At 27.0% G+C, this 18,349-nt stretch overlaps 2 protein-coding genes across 2 annotated transcripts; both read right to left on the bottom strand.

Annotated features, from left to right (window-relative positions):
* Nucleotides 1-1,743: 1,743 nt before the first annotated feature.
* On the bottom strand, nt 1,744-2,965 carry LOC145832951 (uncharacterized). The gene is made up of 2 exons (XM_082940154.1): nt 2,490-2,965; nt 1,744-2,272 (listed from the first exon to the last, which is right to left on the bottom strand). The coding sequence occupies exons 1-2, from the start codon at nt 2,963-2,965 to the stop codon at nt 1,744-1,746; spliced, it is 1,005 nt and encodes a 334-aa protein (XP_082796280.1).
* A 13,905-nt stretch (nt 2,966-16,870) lies between these two features.
* On the bottom strand, nt 16,871-18,093 carry LOC145832950 (uncharacterized). Its single transcript, XM_082940153.1, has 2 exons — nt 17,618-18,093; nt 16,871-17,399 (listed from the first exon to the last, which is right to left on the bottom strand). The coding sequence occupies exons 1-2, from the start codon at nt 18,091-18,093 to the stop codon at nt 16,871-16,873; spliced, it is 1,005 nt and encodes a 334-aa protein (XP_082796279.1).
* Between the last annotated feature and the right edge of the window lie 256 nt (nt 18,094-18,349).

Genomic DNA, 18,349 nt, shown 5'->3' with positions numbered 1-18,349 from the left:
AAACTATTTAATATAGAAGTAAAAAAAACTTGGATATAAAGTTACTAAAAGTTTTTTTTCTTAAATTTAGTATTAGCGTAACATATACAAAACAAATCTAAGTAAAACAGCTTGATAATTTTTTCTAGAATTTTTTTTTTAAATAAATAGTCAATAATCAAAGATTAATTCACATATTTTTAATTTGTTCTACAGTACTATTTTGTATAAAATCTCAATAAGTAGTTTTTTTTCTTAATAACCACGCCAAACTTTTTAAAACTGTTTTAAAGTTGTAAATTATTCAAAGATATTACTGTATACTTTTTAATGTCTGGTTTTTTTAAGCGGTACATAATAAAGAATTATAACAATTGTAAGAACATTTTTTTTTAATTATTTTATAACGATGATTATTTCTACAGCTTTTGTACTTGATTGAAAAACAAACACCTGTCATGCATTCAGAGCCGAAGAAAAACAGGGAGAAAGGTTTTCAATCCAGTTACCAGTATGTTCCAGTATCTAACAGTTCTACAACTAATCAAAATCCTGAAATCCATAGTGCCAACTATTCGACACTGACCAAGTTTCCCGGATCAACCTACAGTATAACACCTTCTGATGAACAAAGGGCTTCGAACGGTCCTTTTTCAATGTTTATTAATTAGACTTAGTTAGTGCCATATGTCCCCAGCAATTTAGAGTGTAGTGTTTAAGATATAAATGTTATTCTTGAAACATTTTGTTTGTTTGTAGAACGTATACAAAAATTGTACAAAGTAAAACAAAAGCTCTAATTAGTTTTTTTAGCTATAAAAACACCAATTGCCAATTTATTTTATTCTTCACTAACTTGTTTTTTTTTAACTTTGTTTGTATAACTTTGTTTTGATAATCGACCGCTCGTCTGAAACCAAGGAGTAAAAGAAATATAGACCGTTAAAAATATGTTAATATGTTTATATATATACTTTATATTATATATAGCATATGTTTCTATTTTTAACTCACCAGTGTACTACTGAATTTTACTTTTTTTAAACGTTAGCTCTAATACTATATCTCTTTTTTAAATTTATATCAGATAATTGTCTGTTTTTATTTCTTGTTCGAAGTTATGAAAAACATTTACATTTTAGCGTCTAGGAAAAACAAGTTTGCAACTTATGGTCTACAAGTAATTTTAGAAGTTGCCATAAATGCACATTTAAAAACAAAAAGACCTTCAAAAAAGTTATGATGCGACATACTTTAAAATACTAATATTTAAAATAATTTTTGTCTTACTTCATTAAACTCCGGAAAACGGTTTAAACAAAATTTATTTATAATTTAATTCCACTGTTTTGTAGCTTTGTTTTGTTTTGAGGTCCTATATAAAATTATTTATCAATTTTTAAGAAGTTAAAAATTTACGTTTAATATCTAAAGAACACGATTTATAAATGTAGGCTACACATTTTTACAAATCGAGCAAATTTAATTACCAAATTTTGTCTATAAGGGTTAAACTACTGAAAACAAAAATATAAAAGCAGGATAAAAACATAAACTTTCTAAAGTTTGTTTTCAAGTCGTACAAAACCACTTTTTTTATTTTATAAATAACACAAGGTTTTCCATCTCAGTAACGAAAACAAAAAGCTACTGAGTTAAAGTCAAAATAAGTGCAACAAAGTAAAAAAAAAAGTAGTCCATAAAACAAACACAAAAAGTTAAGTTTCTTTTGTTGATATTACGGTCACACAGAAAAAATACCATTTAATTTTCTTCTTCTTCATTTAAGTTTTTCAGTTTAACTCTTGATACTGGATTTCGGTCAATCATCCTATTTATTAGTTTCCACAATAACTTAACTCTATTTTGGTTATTAGTGTAAGAACGCATCTTCTTTGATTCGTAAAGCAAGGTTTTGCCCTTTATGGGTCCCAACTCTTGCTCATTCAAAACATCAACAATTTCACCGTCTTCAGAGAGTTTTCTGTTTATCGTTTCAACTTCATCGCCAGTAAAATTCTCTATCATAAAATGGATCATCCGGAGCAGTTCCTGAACCGTCGATGCATCGAAGAGAACTTCTCCTATGAAGAGTTCGTATAAAGTGCAGCCGATCGACCAAACGTCACATGGATACCCAATTTTATGGCCCATTATGACGTCAGGAGCGCGGTACTGAAGTGTTGTTATGACGTCATAGTTGAAATCTCTTTCCCAACGCACAGAACGAAGGTCGCAGAGTTTGATATCGGGCATAAAGTAAGAAAACATTTTAGTCTGGTCGTAGTAGAAACTGTTTAGTAAAAGTTTTTTTAATGTTACACTTTAGATATTATTTTAAAATTTATTATTATATATATAAATTTTTAGTATAATAAATTGTTAAAAAAACAAAAAAAAGTCATTTAACTCGGCTATAAGTTGTTTTAAACAAACATCATAAAGATCAGTAAAAAATGCACCTAATTAGTAAAAATTATAATTAAGTAAAGTCTTTATGTCCTATTAACCTGTTTAATAAAATATTTTCTTGGTTAATATCGCAATGCAACATTCCGTTTTTATGAAGAAAGTTCACCGCTTCAATCAGCTGTTTCGCCATTATTCTAACCTCTTGCGCTTTAAACGGATGTTTATTAATCTCCATTGCCTTGCTCAGATTGGGGCCGTAAACCGGGTACACCAGGCAAGCCAAAGTGTGATTAGTAAAACCATTGAGAACCTCGACTAAGTGGTTACACTTCCCATCAGCGTCGTGCAGACTGTCGAAAGCTTCCCGCTCATTATTTCCATACTTGTGTTCGACGGCTTTAATAGCAACGTTCCGGTATGTTGAAACGTCAAGGCATTCATAGACGACACCGTAGGCTCCCCTGCCGATTTCCTTGAGAACTTCGTACGTAAAACCATTTCCATGCAAGTTTCCAACGACAGTAAGTATGTCTTTCAATTTTTTCAGTGAGTTCACTGGACTTGAATTGGACATTATAATTGTATTTTAAATAGTAGTATTGCTGTGTACATGTTTTTTTTTGTTAGTTACTTATTTTTCAAAATAAAAGGATCTTATTAATTAAAAAAAGTTAGGTAATATTATAAAGACATCATTTTACTAATTAAAAAGTCTGAAGCAGCTTAAAAATATTTAAAGTTTAATTTAGCTGTTAAATTGTAATTGCTATTTTATAAAAGTTCTTTTTAACGTTTTGTTATTAAAATTTAGTTTGTTTTATAAACTCATCTAATGTTATTGGATTGATTTTAGATAAAAGCTACTTTAGTTTGTGTGAGTATATTGATATAATTTGTTCTTTAACAGTTTTTTTAATCTAATATATCCATTAGTTATTTGTTATGTGTTAAACATAGTTTGTAAAGTTAAGCTAAGCCTCAACGTCTTTATTAAGGTGTTTAATACTAATGAACTCATAAAAATAAGAGTGAAGCACTCTTTAAAAATAAATAAACTAATCAATAAGTTTGTATAGTAAGTTACACCAACTAAACTATTAATCTCAAATTTATGGTTATAATATTAAATTAAAGTTTGAATTGAAACATTTAAATTTACTTATAACGATTTTTTAAGCAGTTAATGAAAAATTACAAATATAACAAATATTCAAAGCTGAAATTAAAAACATAGCAGAGGTATTGGCTATGAACATAGTTCGAGTACTAACACCTGCTAATTGTTTCTAACTCATATCATGCAAGTTTGAAAGATACTCAAAGCTACAAAATAGTCTAAATTCAAAGCTTTGAAGTTTTTTAGCTCTATTATGCTTATTTTTCATCTTTTTTGTAAAGTGTTTGGTGTTTTTTTAAGCAGAATTTGGTGCTCGACATGATGGTAAAGTTTATTTTTGAGAAAAACAAGGTTTAAAAAAAAATTAAATAAAATTTCAAAAATAAAACTTACTTGTTCATTTTCATTGAATTTTGTTGCTCAAAAATTTGCATAAATTTTCATATTTACAGTTCTGTCTAGTTTTCAGATAAAAAAGTACTTTAGCTTGTTTGTATCACTTTTTTATAGAGTTAATTAATGTAATTTGTTCTTTAACAGTTTATTAAAGATTTTTTACTTCGCTTAACAGTATTGTTAGTGTTTTGATACGTATTAATATAGTTTGTAAAGTTAAGCTAAACATTGGTGTTTGTATAAGTGTTTATTCTCATACTTATTGCAACTAAATGTTCTCTTTAATTCTAGAGTTAAGCATTAATTTATAAATAAGCATTACACTAATCAATAAGTTTTTATAATAAGTTTCATCAACTACATTTCAGTAACTTTCAATGTAAGTGGTAGCTGTTAGTTTAAGTGTTAGATTATTGGTCATTTTTATCACTATGTTTTAAATGAAAAACATAAAATAGTTTTAGTATAAAAATAGTTAAATCTTTACTTTAGTGAAACTTGATAATACTGAAATATTTATGATAAAGTGAAACACCTTTTGTTAAAAACTATATTTAGCAATAAGTGCACATGTATTTACTTTTGAATGATACCTGTTCAAGTATCATGATAAGTTTTAGCTCAGTTTATATGTAAGTTACATGATAGGTAAAATTTGCTGGTTTTTCCATCAGGAACAGTATGTAGTTTAAAAACACAATACTGTGAATACTTGTGTTACAATTTTAAGATTCTATTGGAGCTAAATTAGTTCAACTGTTCTGCAGCTCACAAGTATTTATTCAAACAACTTGAATGTAATAATATTTTGAAAAGGTCAATTAAGTAAACAACAGTATTTACAAGTACCAAAAGTTTACATTATCAATTTATTTGACTATACATAGAAATACAGTCAAATCATATAGATAAGTTTGTCAGTGTACACATCAAATAAAGACTCAACAGTTGTCTATAAACTTGATGAAATTTTTTTTATTGTAACTTACATTATACTAACATTACATTTACATTTTAATTAAGAAATAATGCTAAACTTAAGTCATGTAAAAATAAACTGTTGTACAAATAAAAACGACAAAATTAAAAGTACAGAGTTTTTGAGATTAAGCTTTAATGTGTGCATAAATTTTTAACCACATACTTATCACAACTGAGAGTATCTACTAGATTGAAGTAAACGTTGATAAATAAGTACAAAAACCAACAAGTTTCTATAAAAAGTAGTTTAGAAAAAAATTTACTAATCAATCAAAAGTTTACTGTAACTGTATTAAAATCGCACCTCTATTTTAATCATTTATATTTACACATGTAAGTAATGTTTTGTTTAAGCAGTTAATGAATACATACAAGTGTAAATCTTTAAGTAAAACAAAAGTTTAAAATGAATTTTAAAAACATAGAAGAGATATTTGTTACGAACATAGTTTGAATACTAGTATCTGCTAATTGTTTCTAAATCTTTTCATACAAGAGATACAAGTTTGACAAAACTTTAAATTTAAATTTAAAGCTTTGAAGTTTTTAAGTTCTATTTTGCTTATTTTTCATCCTTTTTATAAAGTGTTTGGTGTTTTTTGAAGCAGAATTCGGTGCTCGACATGATGGTAAAATTTATTTTTGAAAAAACCAAGGTTTAAAAAAAGTATAGCTATAAGTTTAAAATTAGCTTAAAATTATCAAAGCGAGAGAAGAGAGAACTCGTGAATGTCACCAAGTGAATTTTTTGCACAAGTTTTATTTGTTACGTAATTATACAAAAATTCTGTTTGCAGAAATTTTTTAAGAAATTGCAATTCATATTAGGAAAGTTTTCATAGGAGTGGTAGGTCATCAAATTTTTACTTAAACTTTCTTTACATAAGTATTTTTAGAGTTTTCCTTTTATAAGTTTTTATAAGTAATAAAAGGTACTTAATTACAAGCACATACAATTCAAAACCAATCACTTAGTATGAATCACTTAGTATGAAAAAAATCAAAGTTGTCTTAAAAAGTTGAAACTTGAACTGTTTATGGTTGAAAAAAAAGAACACAAAACAAATCTACATCATCTGCATGTTGCCAAAGTGATTTAAATCAACAGACTTCTACTTTATAGTGATGATCTTGTGTTTAATTATCTTTTTGTTTACAACTTCAAAGAAAAGTCTTTACCTGTATGTTAAAAAATTGTCTTAAGTTAACAGATTTCTACTTTATAGTGATGATCTTGTGTTTTACTTTCTTTTTGTTGACAACTTCACAGAAAAGTCTTTACCTGTATGTTGAAAAACTGTCTTAAATCAGCAGACTTCTACTTTGTTGTGATAACCTTGTGTTTTACTTTCTTTTTGTTGACAACTTCACAGAAAAGTCGTTACCTGTATGTTGAAAAATTGTCTTAAATCAACAGACTTCTACTTTATTGTGATAATCATGTTCAATTCTGTTTGCAGAAATTTTTATGAAATTGCATTCATTAGTAAAATGTTTTGTTACTGGTAGCAGCTCTTGTCATTTTTAACTTTACTTTCATAAATCATTTTAGAGTTTACCTTGTTGTATGTTTTTGTAAGTAATAAAAGGTACTAAAAGCAGACACATAAAATCAATTACTTGGTTTGAAAAAAAAATCAGCATTGTCTTTAACAGTTGAAACTTAAACTGTTTATGCAAGTAAAAAATGTAAATAAACATAATGTCTGTATGTTTTGAAAGTATCTTGAATCAACAGTCTTTTACTCTAACCATATGATTAATTATCTATTTTTTCATGATTTCAGAGGAAAGTCTTTTTCTTTATGTTGAAAAAGTATCTCAACCAACAGTCTTCTACTCTAACCATATGATTGATTATCTTTTTATTTCATGGTTTCAGAGAAAATTCTTTACCTTTATGGTGAAAAAGTGTCTCAAATCAGCAGTCTGCTACATGAGTTATCATGTGTTTCTATTTAACCATAGTTGCACTGAAAAGTTTTTATTAAGCACAAACAAATTGGACATCTCTATTTCTACAGCAGTCATCTATATCAACCCTTCTTGTGGCAATTTGAATATCAGGTCTGTTCTTGGTTTACTGCTCTTACTGAGGTAAGTGCTTTATATACAAAATAGTTAATGTTGAGATAATAAATGATTATTTTTCAGGGCTGCCAAAACTTATTTTTTTAGTAGTGCTTTCTCAATTTTAAATACTTGAAAATTAATTGTTTCATTAAATATTGTCATTTATTTGTAAATATAGAATATCATTAGTGTAAATTAGTGCTCAAACTCAATTGATATCAAGTAAAGTACATTAACAGCTTTTGCTGCTTAGTTTCTAATTTTATTCAAGTTAAGCTGAAATTTGGTTAAAAGAGTACAGTTTTCGAATTGAAGAGTGGCAGCCCTGGTATTCATAAATGCTAGTCATAAAGTTATGAATTAATTACAATGAAAATTTTAGATTATAAAATATCCTACAGAGTTTCTAAAGTGTGCAAAATTAACTAAAAGCTGTTACTATTAAACTTCATTAGCTTTTCTATATGTCAAAACTTATGTGTTATGAATCTCTGTAATAAGATTACAATGTAAAATGTTCAATTACAATTTTAGAGCTAAAAATCAAGCTGTTCTTTTGTTTGTTGTAACTCTGAATGCTACAAGCTTTAAAATTAAGCAGTTAATTTTAAATCTTTGCACACTTTTAGAGACACATTGTTATTAACGGTTAAAGTAAATGTTTTATTATTATGTTTTTATCCACTAAGCAATTAAAACTATAGTGTAAAATGTTTGTGTATAAGTGATATACTTTATTACATGTGAACATGTAGGAACACAAGCAACATTAAGGCAGCTTGATCAACTGACTTATGTTGAGTGTTTTTGTATGTTCATATTACTAATTTAGATAAGAGTCTGGTTTGTTTCAGTCACTTTTAGTGTTTATAGTTAACAGTAAAATTCAAAGTTTAAGTGTATTATTACTTTGATTACCATTTAGTGGTTATTATAGTTGATGGAGTTATGATAAGTTAAATGTAACTAGCTGACAAAAACCAGACCTTTATCTGACTATGTATGATCTTTATAAAAAGACTATGTTGTACTGATGTGTTAAACTTAATTTTTGGAGTATTAATAGTACTAAAAAACAGTCTTTGTTTGGAATTTTAATAGTGATATTATAAAATAAGTATTTGTTTAATCTTCAGCTTGATACTATGTGTAGCATTAAATCAGATATTATTTTGTTGGTTTCATTATACCAATGCTGTTTGATGATGTAGAACAAAAACTTAAGATATACTATTAGACAGTGTCACCATAGAAATTCTTATCAAAGAGTATTTGAACATTTAGTAATAGTTAGTCTTTGAAAAAATATACAAGCATGTCTATGTCTCTGAACTGTTCAAAACATAACAAGAAATGATTAACCACTGTTTTTCCTGTTAAATATTTTAGAATTATGTAGCATAGTGTAATAATTGATAATGCTAATATAACTAAATTAGATAAGAGTCTGGTTGTTTGTTACTTGTAGTGTTTATGAAGTGTATTTAAAAGCTAAAAAATCTTTGATAACCATTTAATGTTTTATAGAGTTATTATAAGCAACTGTGACTAGCTGACAAAAGCCAGACTCTTATCTGACTAGATCAAGTATGACTTGCAGTGGCTTTATAGAATGACATGTGAAAATGGCTTTTTTTTTTGAATATTTGTTGTAAATCAGCCTAATAACAACAGTAAGCATTTGTTTTATTAAAGTTTTCGATTGATATTGTGTTAACATAACATCAAATCAAAATGTTAGCAGTACTCAAATTTAAGTTATAAGTTTTGGATACTGTTATTAGACTGTGTCACAACAAACATTCCAAAAAGAAAAGACTATTTAACATGTCTCACACGAATTTTATGGTTATAGGTATTTATTATTACAATGATAACACCTTCGAAAAATTAATAATATTCCAAATTAAGATTAATCCTACTATTACCACCTAAAAAGACATTCATTTTTTAGTTAACAACTATATGGTAGTAAGTTAGGGTTATGTTTAAGGAGTACGCTATAAGGTAGTCACTTAATTTTTAAGCCAAGCCGCACAAATTTTTTTCAAAATGGGGATTTCCCCAAATCAAAACTTTTTTTGGAAAATTTTTGGGTAGATTATTTAAAAAATCATTTTTTAGTCATTTCGCCGGCTCTGCCGGCGAAAAATTTTTCACTTTTTCTCCCAACCATTTTTTCTTAAAAACCTAATTACGCTTTGAGCCCAGTTAGTAAGCCTGACAGCCAAACCAGATAAAAGTGTGGTACTGAGCTCTAAGAAGTAGTTCGGTTTTGGGTTAAAGTGGTAGCGGACAGCTTTCGTTATTTGTTTTTAAGTCCCTTCCGCTGCGAGCTGCTCCTATCGGAGCAGCTCTTGCTCCCGGGACTTTTGCACAAATAACGAAAGCCGTCCTTTAGGCCGCGTCCTTATGCTGGTCGGCACCTAATTAGTTTTTTGTTTGATGTACGAGTAGTTACGCACAATTTTTTGGTATGTTATTTTTCTTTTAAACTCAATATTAACACATATAAATTACAAGTAAAGTTTTATGTTTTATAGTATGTATCTTTGGTGTCGTACTACAAACGCTACAGATTTGTAGTAGACAGCCTGGTATTATTCTATAATAAACACTTCAACTTACTTTGTAATTTTATTTATCAGGATCATTTTATTGTCGTCATTTAGCTAATTACATTGTTACACAGTATTAAATACCTAGTATGTCTAGTAAATAAATTACATCTTAGTTTGTTTAATTATAAAGGTCAATTGAAAGTTAGTTATGGCAAGTTTGTAATACATCAAAGCTAATCATTTGTTTAGTTGTTATGGCATTTATAATTATCTACTAAAACTTATATGTTAAGTAACATTCTGTAGTAGGTACATTGAATTAATTTATATTACATTTAACATTTGGTATATGTCTATTTCAAGTTTGACCACTGTTTTGATTATATTTATTATTACTTTGTTGATCAGCAGGTCTGATAACATCTTTTGTTGGTTACTTGATAAACTATACAAAGTAAGTGAGTACATTAACTTCTCGTTTTAATTAGTATCGTTGTCACTCCACAACAACTTAAATTTTGGAAAATCTACGCTAAAGTTTTCCATTTACACAAGTAAGTATTTACGTCTTAACTTGTATAAAACAGTTTAGGCATTTTTTAAATTAGACTCTAATAAATCAGACTGTTTTTGTCCACGATTTTTCAAGTAATTATGTGATATTTTTCATTTTTACCTTTTTACTATTATTACGTCATCACTTTGTAGTCTTATACAGTTTAAACTTAGTTTAGCATAAATTTCACTTACACTTTAGTTGTATGTGTATGGTATGTTTTATAAATTATTTAATTGCTCTATATTTTTAAGTTGAATAAAGCAACTTATATAGTAATGAATAACACTAACTATATGTCCATGTATTGGATAATGTGCATCTTAATTAAACTAACAGATACAAATATATATGGCAATTAGCTCTTAAATATTTTACTGCTGTATATAAATGAATCTAATTTTTATATGATTTACATGATCGTTTCTAGTTTTATATCACAAACAACATATGTATTTAGCTATAAATTTAAAACATTAAACTGTTTCTTTTAAGTAATAATTACAGTTCAAATAAAATTCCATTTAGAGCCTTTATGAGTTTAAAGGTCTCTATTAGATTTAACCATTATATATAACTTTATTTACCACCGTATGTGTTAAAATAAATAAACAATGGTAGGTACCAGCTCTGTACTTTTGATAAAATAAATCAAATACCGTTACACCGACTAAGTACCATTATAATTTTAAGTTTTTATTTTTAGTTATATTTTAATAACAATTATTTAGTGCCATCTAAGCCAAGGTTTCGGTCTACAGGGTTTTTTATGTGTATCATATACAATGCTTTCTAATGTCTTATATCTAAGCATAAATTTGCTGTTAATTAGTTTGAAAGACATTAATATCCTTACTTACCTATGTTTTGAAGTACATCTACTAAGTTTAAGTTTTTTAAAGTATCTTTTTTTTCTCGGTTAACCTTAACACTTTTCATTATTTTAAAAAATCAAATCATTTCGTCTGTGTAAAATGAAGGGTAAACTTGGTCTTTTAACTGTAGAAACGCCTGGGATTAATGTAGTTCAGCCTTACATTCTTTATTATACTTCTGCTTAATTAGACATTACAATCAATAATCTTAAATTTATCAGCATTATAAGCAACCACGTGAATTTATTTGACATAAAAGTCCAGGCAGGTAAATTAGAATTCCTGGCATTGATGATTTAAAAATTTAGATATTCTACCACATTTTATTCATACCCATATAATTTTCATTACTGGCTGGTTCAACAAAATATCAAAACGACAACGTAAATGCTTGTGATGTTTCTAAAACTTTGCTTTGTGATATAAATGCTGTTATAATGTTGATTTTAATTTTGAAATATATCTCCTTTGCTTTAGTTCTGATTTTCGATAACATATAAACTGTTAGGTTATATTTGCATCTGTTTTGCCATAATAGCTAATTAAAGCTGGATAAGTTTGTTTAATTTATAAAGTTTTAATACTTTAAATGTACAAAAAAAAGTTTTTGCACGCTGTTTTCTTATTATCAAAGCATTTAATCAGTCTTGTTCTTTTAAATTAGATTTAAGCAACAAAAATCAAAACTGCCTTTAATAAGTACACTTGCTCTGCTTATGCAGCTTTTGAATGGAAAACTTTCAAGTATTAAAATTCACGTAAACGTTATGTGTAAAAAAAAACAGTCTTATCTTTGTAAATATGTTTCAAATAAAAAAATAATAGCAATTTACAGAAAGGTAAACTAATAAGTACTAAATGAACTTATTTAAATCTAAAGTTTTTAAACTTTATATACCAGCATTGAAGTCAACAAGCAAGTGGTTGTGTGGTTCAGCGATCGCCGACCCGATGCGTGAGCAGAAGGTCGCGAGATCGAGTCCGGTGGTAATCAGTTTTGTTGATAAAATTTTATCAATATTTTAGGTTTAATTAGTCAGCATCTTAAATTATTCTTTAACTTTACTATGTACAAAAGTATTCCGTTTTCAAAACAATAATTCCGTAACAGAAGGTATTTACAAATATCAACGAATAGAATAAACTTAGTTCAAAAAACATAAACTGAATAGAATAGTTCTAATTTCATTAAAAACAAACACAAAGAACTAAAATATGGTTAGAAAAGTTGTTAAAAAAGTTATGCTTTGGTGTTAATTTTTCTGTGTTGACTTAAATGATTTGAAGAAACTTTCACCTTACCTCTAACCGATTTTCTAATTTCCACGCCAATGCAAAATGGGATCAAAAAAAAGCGACCTTGGAGTTTTAAGCTGATTTATTTTAAATGTGGCTACACACAAACCGATTGTGAACATTTTGAAACGACTCAAATGAAGTTTTGTTGAGGAATTTTTGATTTTATGTTATTTTTATGACTTTTTGTAAGTTTTCCAGTTTTTTTTCGGAAAATGAGCAATGATACCAAAAAGCTTTCTTTGAATATGTTAAGAAAAAAAATTACTGACCAACGGTAAGGGTTGCGATTAGATTAATAGTAAAACTAACTGACTGTGCAATAGTGTGTTAACAAGTGAACTGTCTTTGAAAGGTATAAAAATCATCAAAAATTGTTTAATGTTGTATTCTTACACTACTTTTTGATACAGCTTCAAATTAACTCCATTGTGCTTATTCCAATAAAATATTTTGGGTTCGAGTTTCATTGATAGTTGCCAAAACATCGATTATGAAAATAATTTTGTTATCTATACTGGAAAATGTAATAGCATGCAAGTGGAATCCTGGCGGAGAGGTCACCACCGTTGCCTTCCAATCCAGAGACCCGAGTTCGAGTCCGCACTGCAAAACTTTTTAACTAACAAAATTTCGTTGACTTTTTTAATCTTATTTTTTTAGTTTAACTATTTTCAATAACTAAGAATTTTTACTTTAATTAGCATCTATGTTACAGCTCATAAAAGGTAGGTTACTTTTCTTCATTTCTATTTTTTTTGTGAATTATTTTCTTGTTTTATAGTTAGTATATATAATGCTGATACTATTTATCTTTTAAACTAATAACATTAAATAATATAACAAAGTTAATTTTATAAATATTTATTAAAAACGAATAACTGAATTAACAGCTAAGGCGGTAAAAATTAACAATAAATCACAAGAGTATAAAAAAAAATAAAAATATAAAATATAAAAAAAAACGAGTAGTATGTCTATGACTAATAAGAAAACGAATAAAAATTTATTGTGTTAGTAAAAAGTAAAAAAAATATAAAAAATTATACTGTATTACTTGAATTAGAGATATTTGCATAAAAGTAGTTATGTATTTAACATATAAAAATTAAGCTATTGTCTTTACAGAAGTAATAAACGACAACAGTTTTGCATTTTATGATGTGTTTCAACTTTAAGTTATTATGAACTTATACATTAAACTTAAATTATAGTTCACAATATCTGTAAGATCCGTAATAACTATAAAATTAATATAAAAGTAAATAAAATAAAAGTATTACAAAAAAATTCCTATTCATTTTCACTAAAACTTTAATCTAACAAAACTTTTCGTAGTTTAAACTAAGTAATATTAATTGTTAATGTAATCAACTAGGTTTTTTGCAAACAATAATAACTAATGATGTCCAAAATAATCGTGTGAAGAAGTTTAAAATTTATTAGTTTTTAATAGCGATGATTACTATTCATAGAATAAGTGATGCATAAAATATTTACATAACTTCATAATATATTGTTAAATAAAGTTTCAATTAACAAAAAAAAGAATATAAAACAAGTTATGTTATAACTTGATATAAACAAAGTCTACAATTTAATAACCTTTAATTAGGGTTTAAACGAATTATTTTAATTTAAAAAGAATAATTTAAACCAATTTTTTTATTTGTTTATATGAAAATCCCCAGCTAAACACAAGTGATAAAGTAAGTACAACATTGTAGGCACATTAAGCAATAGTATTAAAAAACCGATTATACAAACAACTTTAATTTATAAATTCGCTGTATTCAGTATTTTCACCAAAAAAAAATATACAGGCATGTTTTTCCATACATTCTATTATCATTTAATTAATTCAATTCATTTTTGTACTAAAATATTTATTTTTAATTTTTTTAATCAAGATTAAATCAAAAAATAAGCTAAAAAAAATTATCACAGACTAACAGTATTTTTTTTTCTAATACAAAAATTTTTCAAAGTTATATTAACTTTGACTAACAATAAATTATATATACTACCTTGAAGTCGGCAAACTTCAACTCAAAGAAGCGTTTATGGTTAGACTGGTTTTTATTAATTAAAAAAACAGCTAACGCAGTAGGAGCAAGATAAAAACTGTTTTCTGTTTACAAAAATTTCAACTTATTATCTTTTTGCCTGTGTGTAAATTGCTTCCGTTTTTGAGTTTTAATTCATTACACACTTTACGTAATTTTTAAATTTGAAATAAAATTGTTTAAACATGTTGTTGTAGAGGTTATTAAATTGTAATTAATCGTTTTACGTAAAAGATTTCTAATTATAAACTGGTTCCATTGCTGCTTTACGAAACAGAACTAAGTTTTAAAGGCATAAGTTCGGTTTAAATTTAAAAAAAATTACAAACTAGTTTAAATGTTAAGAATATTTTCTGGTTTACTTTAAATTTAGCTAAAACTTTAGTTTCTTTATCAACGGTGGTTTTAATAATTTAATGAAAAATTTAGTTTTATTTTCTAATATTTATGAGCATCTTTAAAGTTTTTAAGTTAAGTTTAGAAAAGTAATAACAGAATTACATTAATGGTATTAATGGTCTCTTAAATAAAAAATATACTGCTAAGTTGTAATTTTAATCAATGATTAAGTTATTTTGAATTGTATTATGTAATCAGTAGTAAGACAGTTAAAAGCTGTAGATATCACCAGTAGACATAAATACTAGCATAAATCAAAAATAAAAAACTCAATTTAAATAAAGGTGTTTATTATTACCATACTGAAAATACTGACAACTTAATTATTATAGTTTTTAAGATAAAATTTACGTATAATTTTTTTTAACTGTAAGTGTAATAAAAATTATTAAATATATAAATAAATGAAGCTTGGATATAAAGTAAATAAAAGTTTTTTTTTCCAAATTTAGTATTAACGTAACATATACAAAACAAATCTAAGTAATTCTGATAATTTTTTCTGAAAGACATTTGTTAAATAAGTAGTCAATATTCAAATATTAATTCAGATATTTTTAATTTGTTCTACAGTACTATTTTGTATTAAATCTCAATAAGTAGTTTTGTTTTTCTTGATAACCACGCCATACTTTTTAAAACTGTTTTAAGGTTGTAAATTATTCAAAGATATTACTGTATACTTTTTAATGTCTGGTTTTTTTAAGCGGTACATTGAGTATATACTGTGGTGATGAGAAGATAAAAAACATAATAAAGAATTATAACATTTGTAAGAACATTTTTTTTAATTATTTAATAACGATGATTATTTCTACAGCTTTTGTACTTGATTGAAAAACAAACACCTGTCATGCATTCAGAGCCGAAGAAAAACAGTGAGAAAGTATTTCAATCCATTTACCAGTATGTTCCAGTATCTAACAGTTCTACGACTAATCAAAATCCTGAAATCCATAGTGCCAACTATTCGACACTGACCAAGTTTCCCGGATCAACCTACAGTATAACACCTTCTGATGAACAAAGGGCTTCGAACGGTCCTTTTTCAATGTTTATTAATTAGACTTAGTTAGTGCCATATGTCCCCAGCAATTTAGAGTGTAGTGTTTAAGATATAAATGTTATTCTTGAAACATTTTGTTTGTTTGTAGAACGTATACAAAAATTGTACAAAGTAAAACAAAAGCTCTAATTAGTTTTTTTAGCTATAAAAACACCAATTGCCAATTTATTTTATTCTTCACTAACTTGTTTTTTTTTAACTTTGTTTGTATAACTTTGTTTTGATAAACGACCGCTCGTCTGAAACCAAGGAGTAAAAGAAATATAGACCGTTAAAAATATGTTAATATGTTTATATATATACTTTATATTATATATAGCATATGTTTCTATTTTTAACTCACCAGTGTACTACTGAATTTTACTTTTTTTAAACGTTAGCTCTAATACTATATCTCTTTTTTAAATTTATATCAGATAATTGTCTGTTTTTATTTCTTGTTCGAAGTTATGAAAAACATTTACATTTTAGCGTCTAGGAAAAACAAGTTTGCAACTTATGGTCTACCAGTAATTTTAGAAGTTGCCATAAATGCACATTTAAAAACAAAAAGACCTTCAAAAAAGTTATGATGCGACATACTTTAAAATACTAATATTTAAAATAATTTTTGTCTTACTTCATTAAACTCCGGAAAACGGTTTAAACAAAATTTATTTATAGTTTAATTCCACTGTTTTGTAGCTTTGTTTTGTTTTGAGGTCCTATATAAAATTATTTATCAATTTTTAAGAAGTTAAAAATTTACGTTTAATATCTAAAGAACACGATTTATAAATGTAGGCTACACATTTTTACAAATCGAGCAAATTTAATTACCAAATTTTGTCTATAAGGGTTAAACTACTGAAAACAAAAATATAAAAGCAGGATAAAAACATAAACTTTCTAAAGTTTGTTTTCAAGTCGTACAAAACCACTTTTTTTATTTTATAAATAACACAAGGTTTTCCATCTCAGTAACGAAAACAAAAAGCTACTGAGTTAAAGTCAAAATAAGTGCAACAAAGTAAAAAAAAAAGTAGTCCATAAAACAAACACAAAAAGTTAAGTTTCTTTTGTTGATATTACGGTCACACAGAAAAAATACCATTTAATTTTCTTCTTCTTCATTTAAGTTTTTCAGTTTAACTCTTGATACTGGATTTCGGTCAATCATCCTATTTATTAGTTTCCACAATAACTTAACTCTATTTTGGTTATTAGTGTAAGAACGCATCTTCTTTGATTCGTAAAGCAAGGTTTTGCCCTTTATGGGTCCCAACTCTTGCTCATTCAAAACATCAACAATTTCACCGTCTTCAGAGAGTTTTCTGTTTATCGTTTCAACTTCATCGCCAGTAAAATTCTCTATCATAAAATGGATCATCCGGAGCAGTTCCTGAACCGTCGATGCATCGAAGAGAACTTCTCCTATGAAGAGTTCGTATAAAGTGCAGCCGATCGACCAAACGTCACATGGATACCCAATTTTATGGCCCATTATGACGTCAGGAGCGCGGTACTGAAGTGTTGTTATGACGTCATAGTTGAAATCTCTTTCCCAACGCACAGAACGAAGGTCGCAGAGTTTGATATCGGGCATAAAGTAAGAAAACATTTTAGTCTGGTCGTAGTAGAAACTGTTTAGTAAAAGTTTTTTTAATGTTACACTTTAGATATTATTTTAAAATTTATTATTATATATATAAATTTTTAGTATAATAAATTGTTAAAAAAACAAAAAAAAAGTCATTTAACTCGGCTATAAGTTGTTTTAAACAAACATCATAAAGATCAGTAAAAAATGCACCTAATTAGTAAAAATTATAATTAATTAAAGTCTTTATGTCCTATTAACCTGTTTAATAAAATATTTTCTTGGTTAATATCGCAATGCAACATTCCGTTTTTATGAAGAAAGTTCACCGCTTCAATCAGCTGTTTCGCCATTATTCTAACCTCTTGCGCTTTAAACGGATGTTTATTAATCTCCATTGCCTTGCTCAGATTGGGGCCGTAAACCGGGTACACCAGGCAAGCCAAAGTGTGATTAGTAAAACCATTGAGAACCTCGACCAAGTGGTTACACTTCCCATCAGCGTCGTGCAGACTGTCGAAAGCTTCCCGCTCATTATTTCCATACTTGTGTTCGACGGCTTTAATAGCAACGTTCCGGTATGTTGAAACGTCAAGGCATTCATAGACGACACCGTAGGCTCCCCTGCCGATTTCCTTGAAAACTTCGTATGTGAAACCATTTCCATGCAAATTTCCAACGACAGTAAGTATGTCTTTCAATTTTTTCAATGAGTTCACTGGACTTGAATTGGACATTATAATTGTATTTTAAATAGTAGTATTGCTGTGTACATGTTTTTTTTTGTTAGTTACTTATTTTTCAAAATAAAAGGATCTTATTAATTAAAAAAAGTTAGGTAATATTATAAAGACATCATTTTACTAATTAAAAAGTCTGAAGCAGCTTAAAAATATTTAAAGTTTAATTTAGCTGTTAAATTGTAATTGCTATTTTATAAAAGTTCTTTTTAACGTTTTGTTATTAAAATTTAGTTTGTTTTATAAACTCATC

Source organism: Thalia democratica, chromosome 4 (genome assembly GCF_965202585.1).
Source record: "Thalia democratica chromosome 4, ktThaDemo2.hap1.1, whole genome shotgun sequence".
Classification (NCBI taxonomy): domain Eukaryota; kingdom Metazoa; phylum Chordata; class Thaliacea; order Salpida; family Salpidae; genus Thalia; species Thalia democratica.
The sequence above is the reverse complement of the archived record's forward strand: the minus strand, read 5'-3'. Positions and strand labels throughout refer to the sequence as shown.

Excerpts from the sequence above, each read along its gene's own strand:
- LOC145832951 (XM_082940154.1), bottom strand. The coding sequence starts at position 2,965 with ATGTCCAATTCAAGTCCAGTGAACTCACTGAAAAAATTGAAAGACATA. Across the intron at positions 2,273-2,489 it reads GAAAATATTTTATTAAACAG|TTTCTACTACGACCAGACTA; the intron begins GTTAATAGGACA and ends TTTACTAAACAG.
- LOC145832950 (XM_082940153.1), bottom strand. The coding sequence starts at position 18,093 with ATGTCCAATTCAAGTCCAGTGAACTCATTGAAAAAATTGAAAGACATA. Across the intron at positions 17,400-17,617 it reads GAAAATATTTTATTAAACAG|TTTCTACTACGACCAGACTA; the intron begins GTTAATAGGACA and ends TTTACTAAACAG.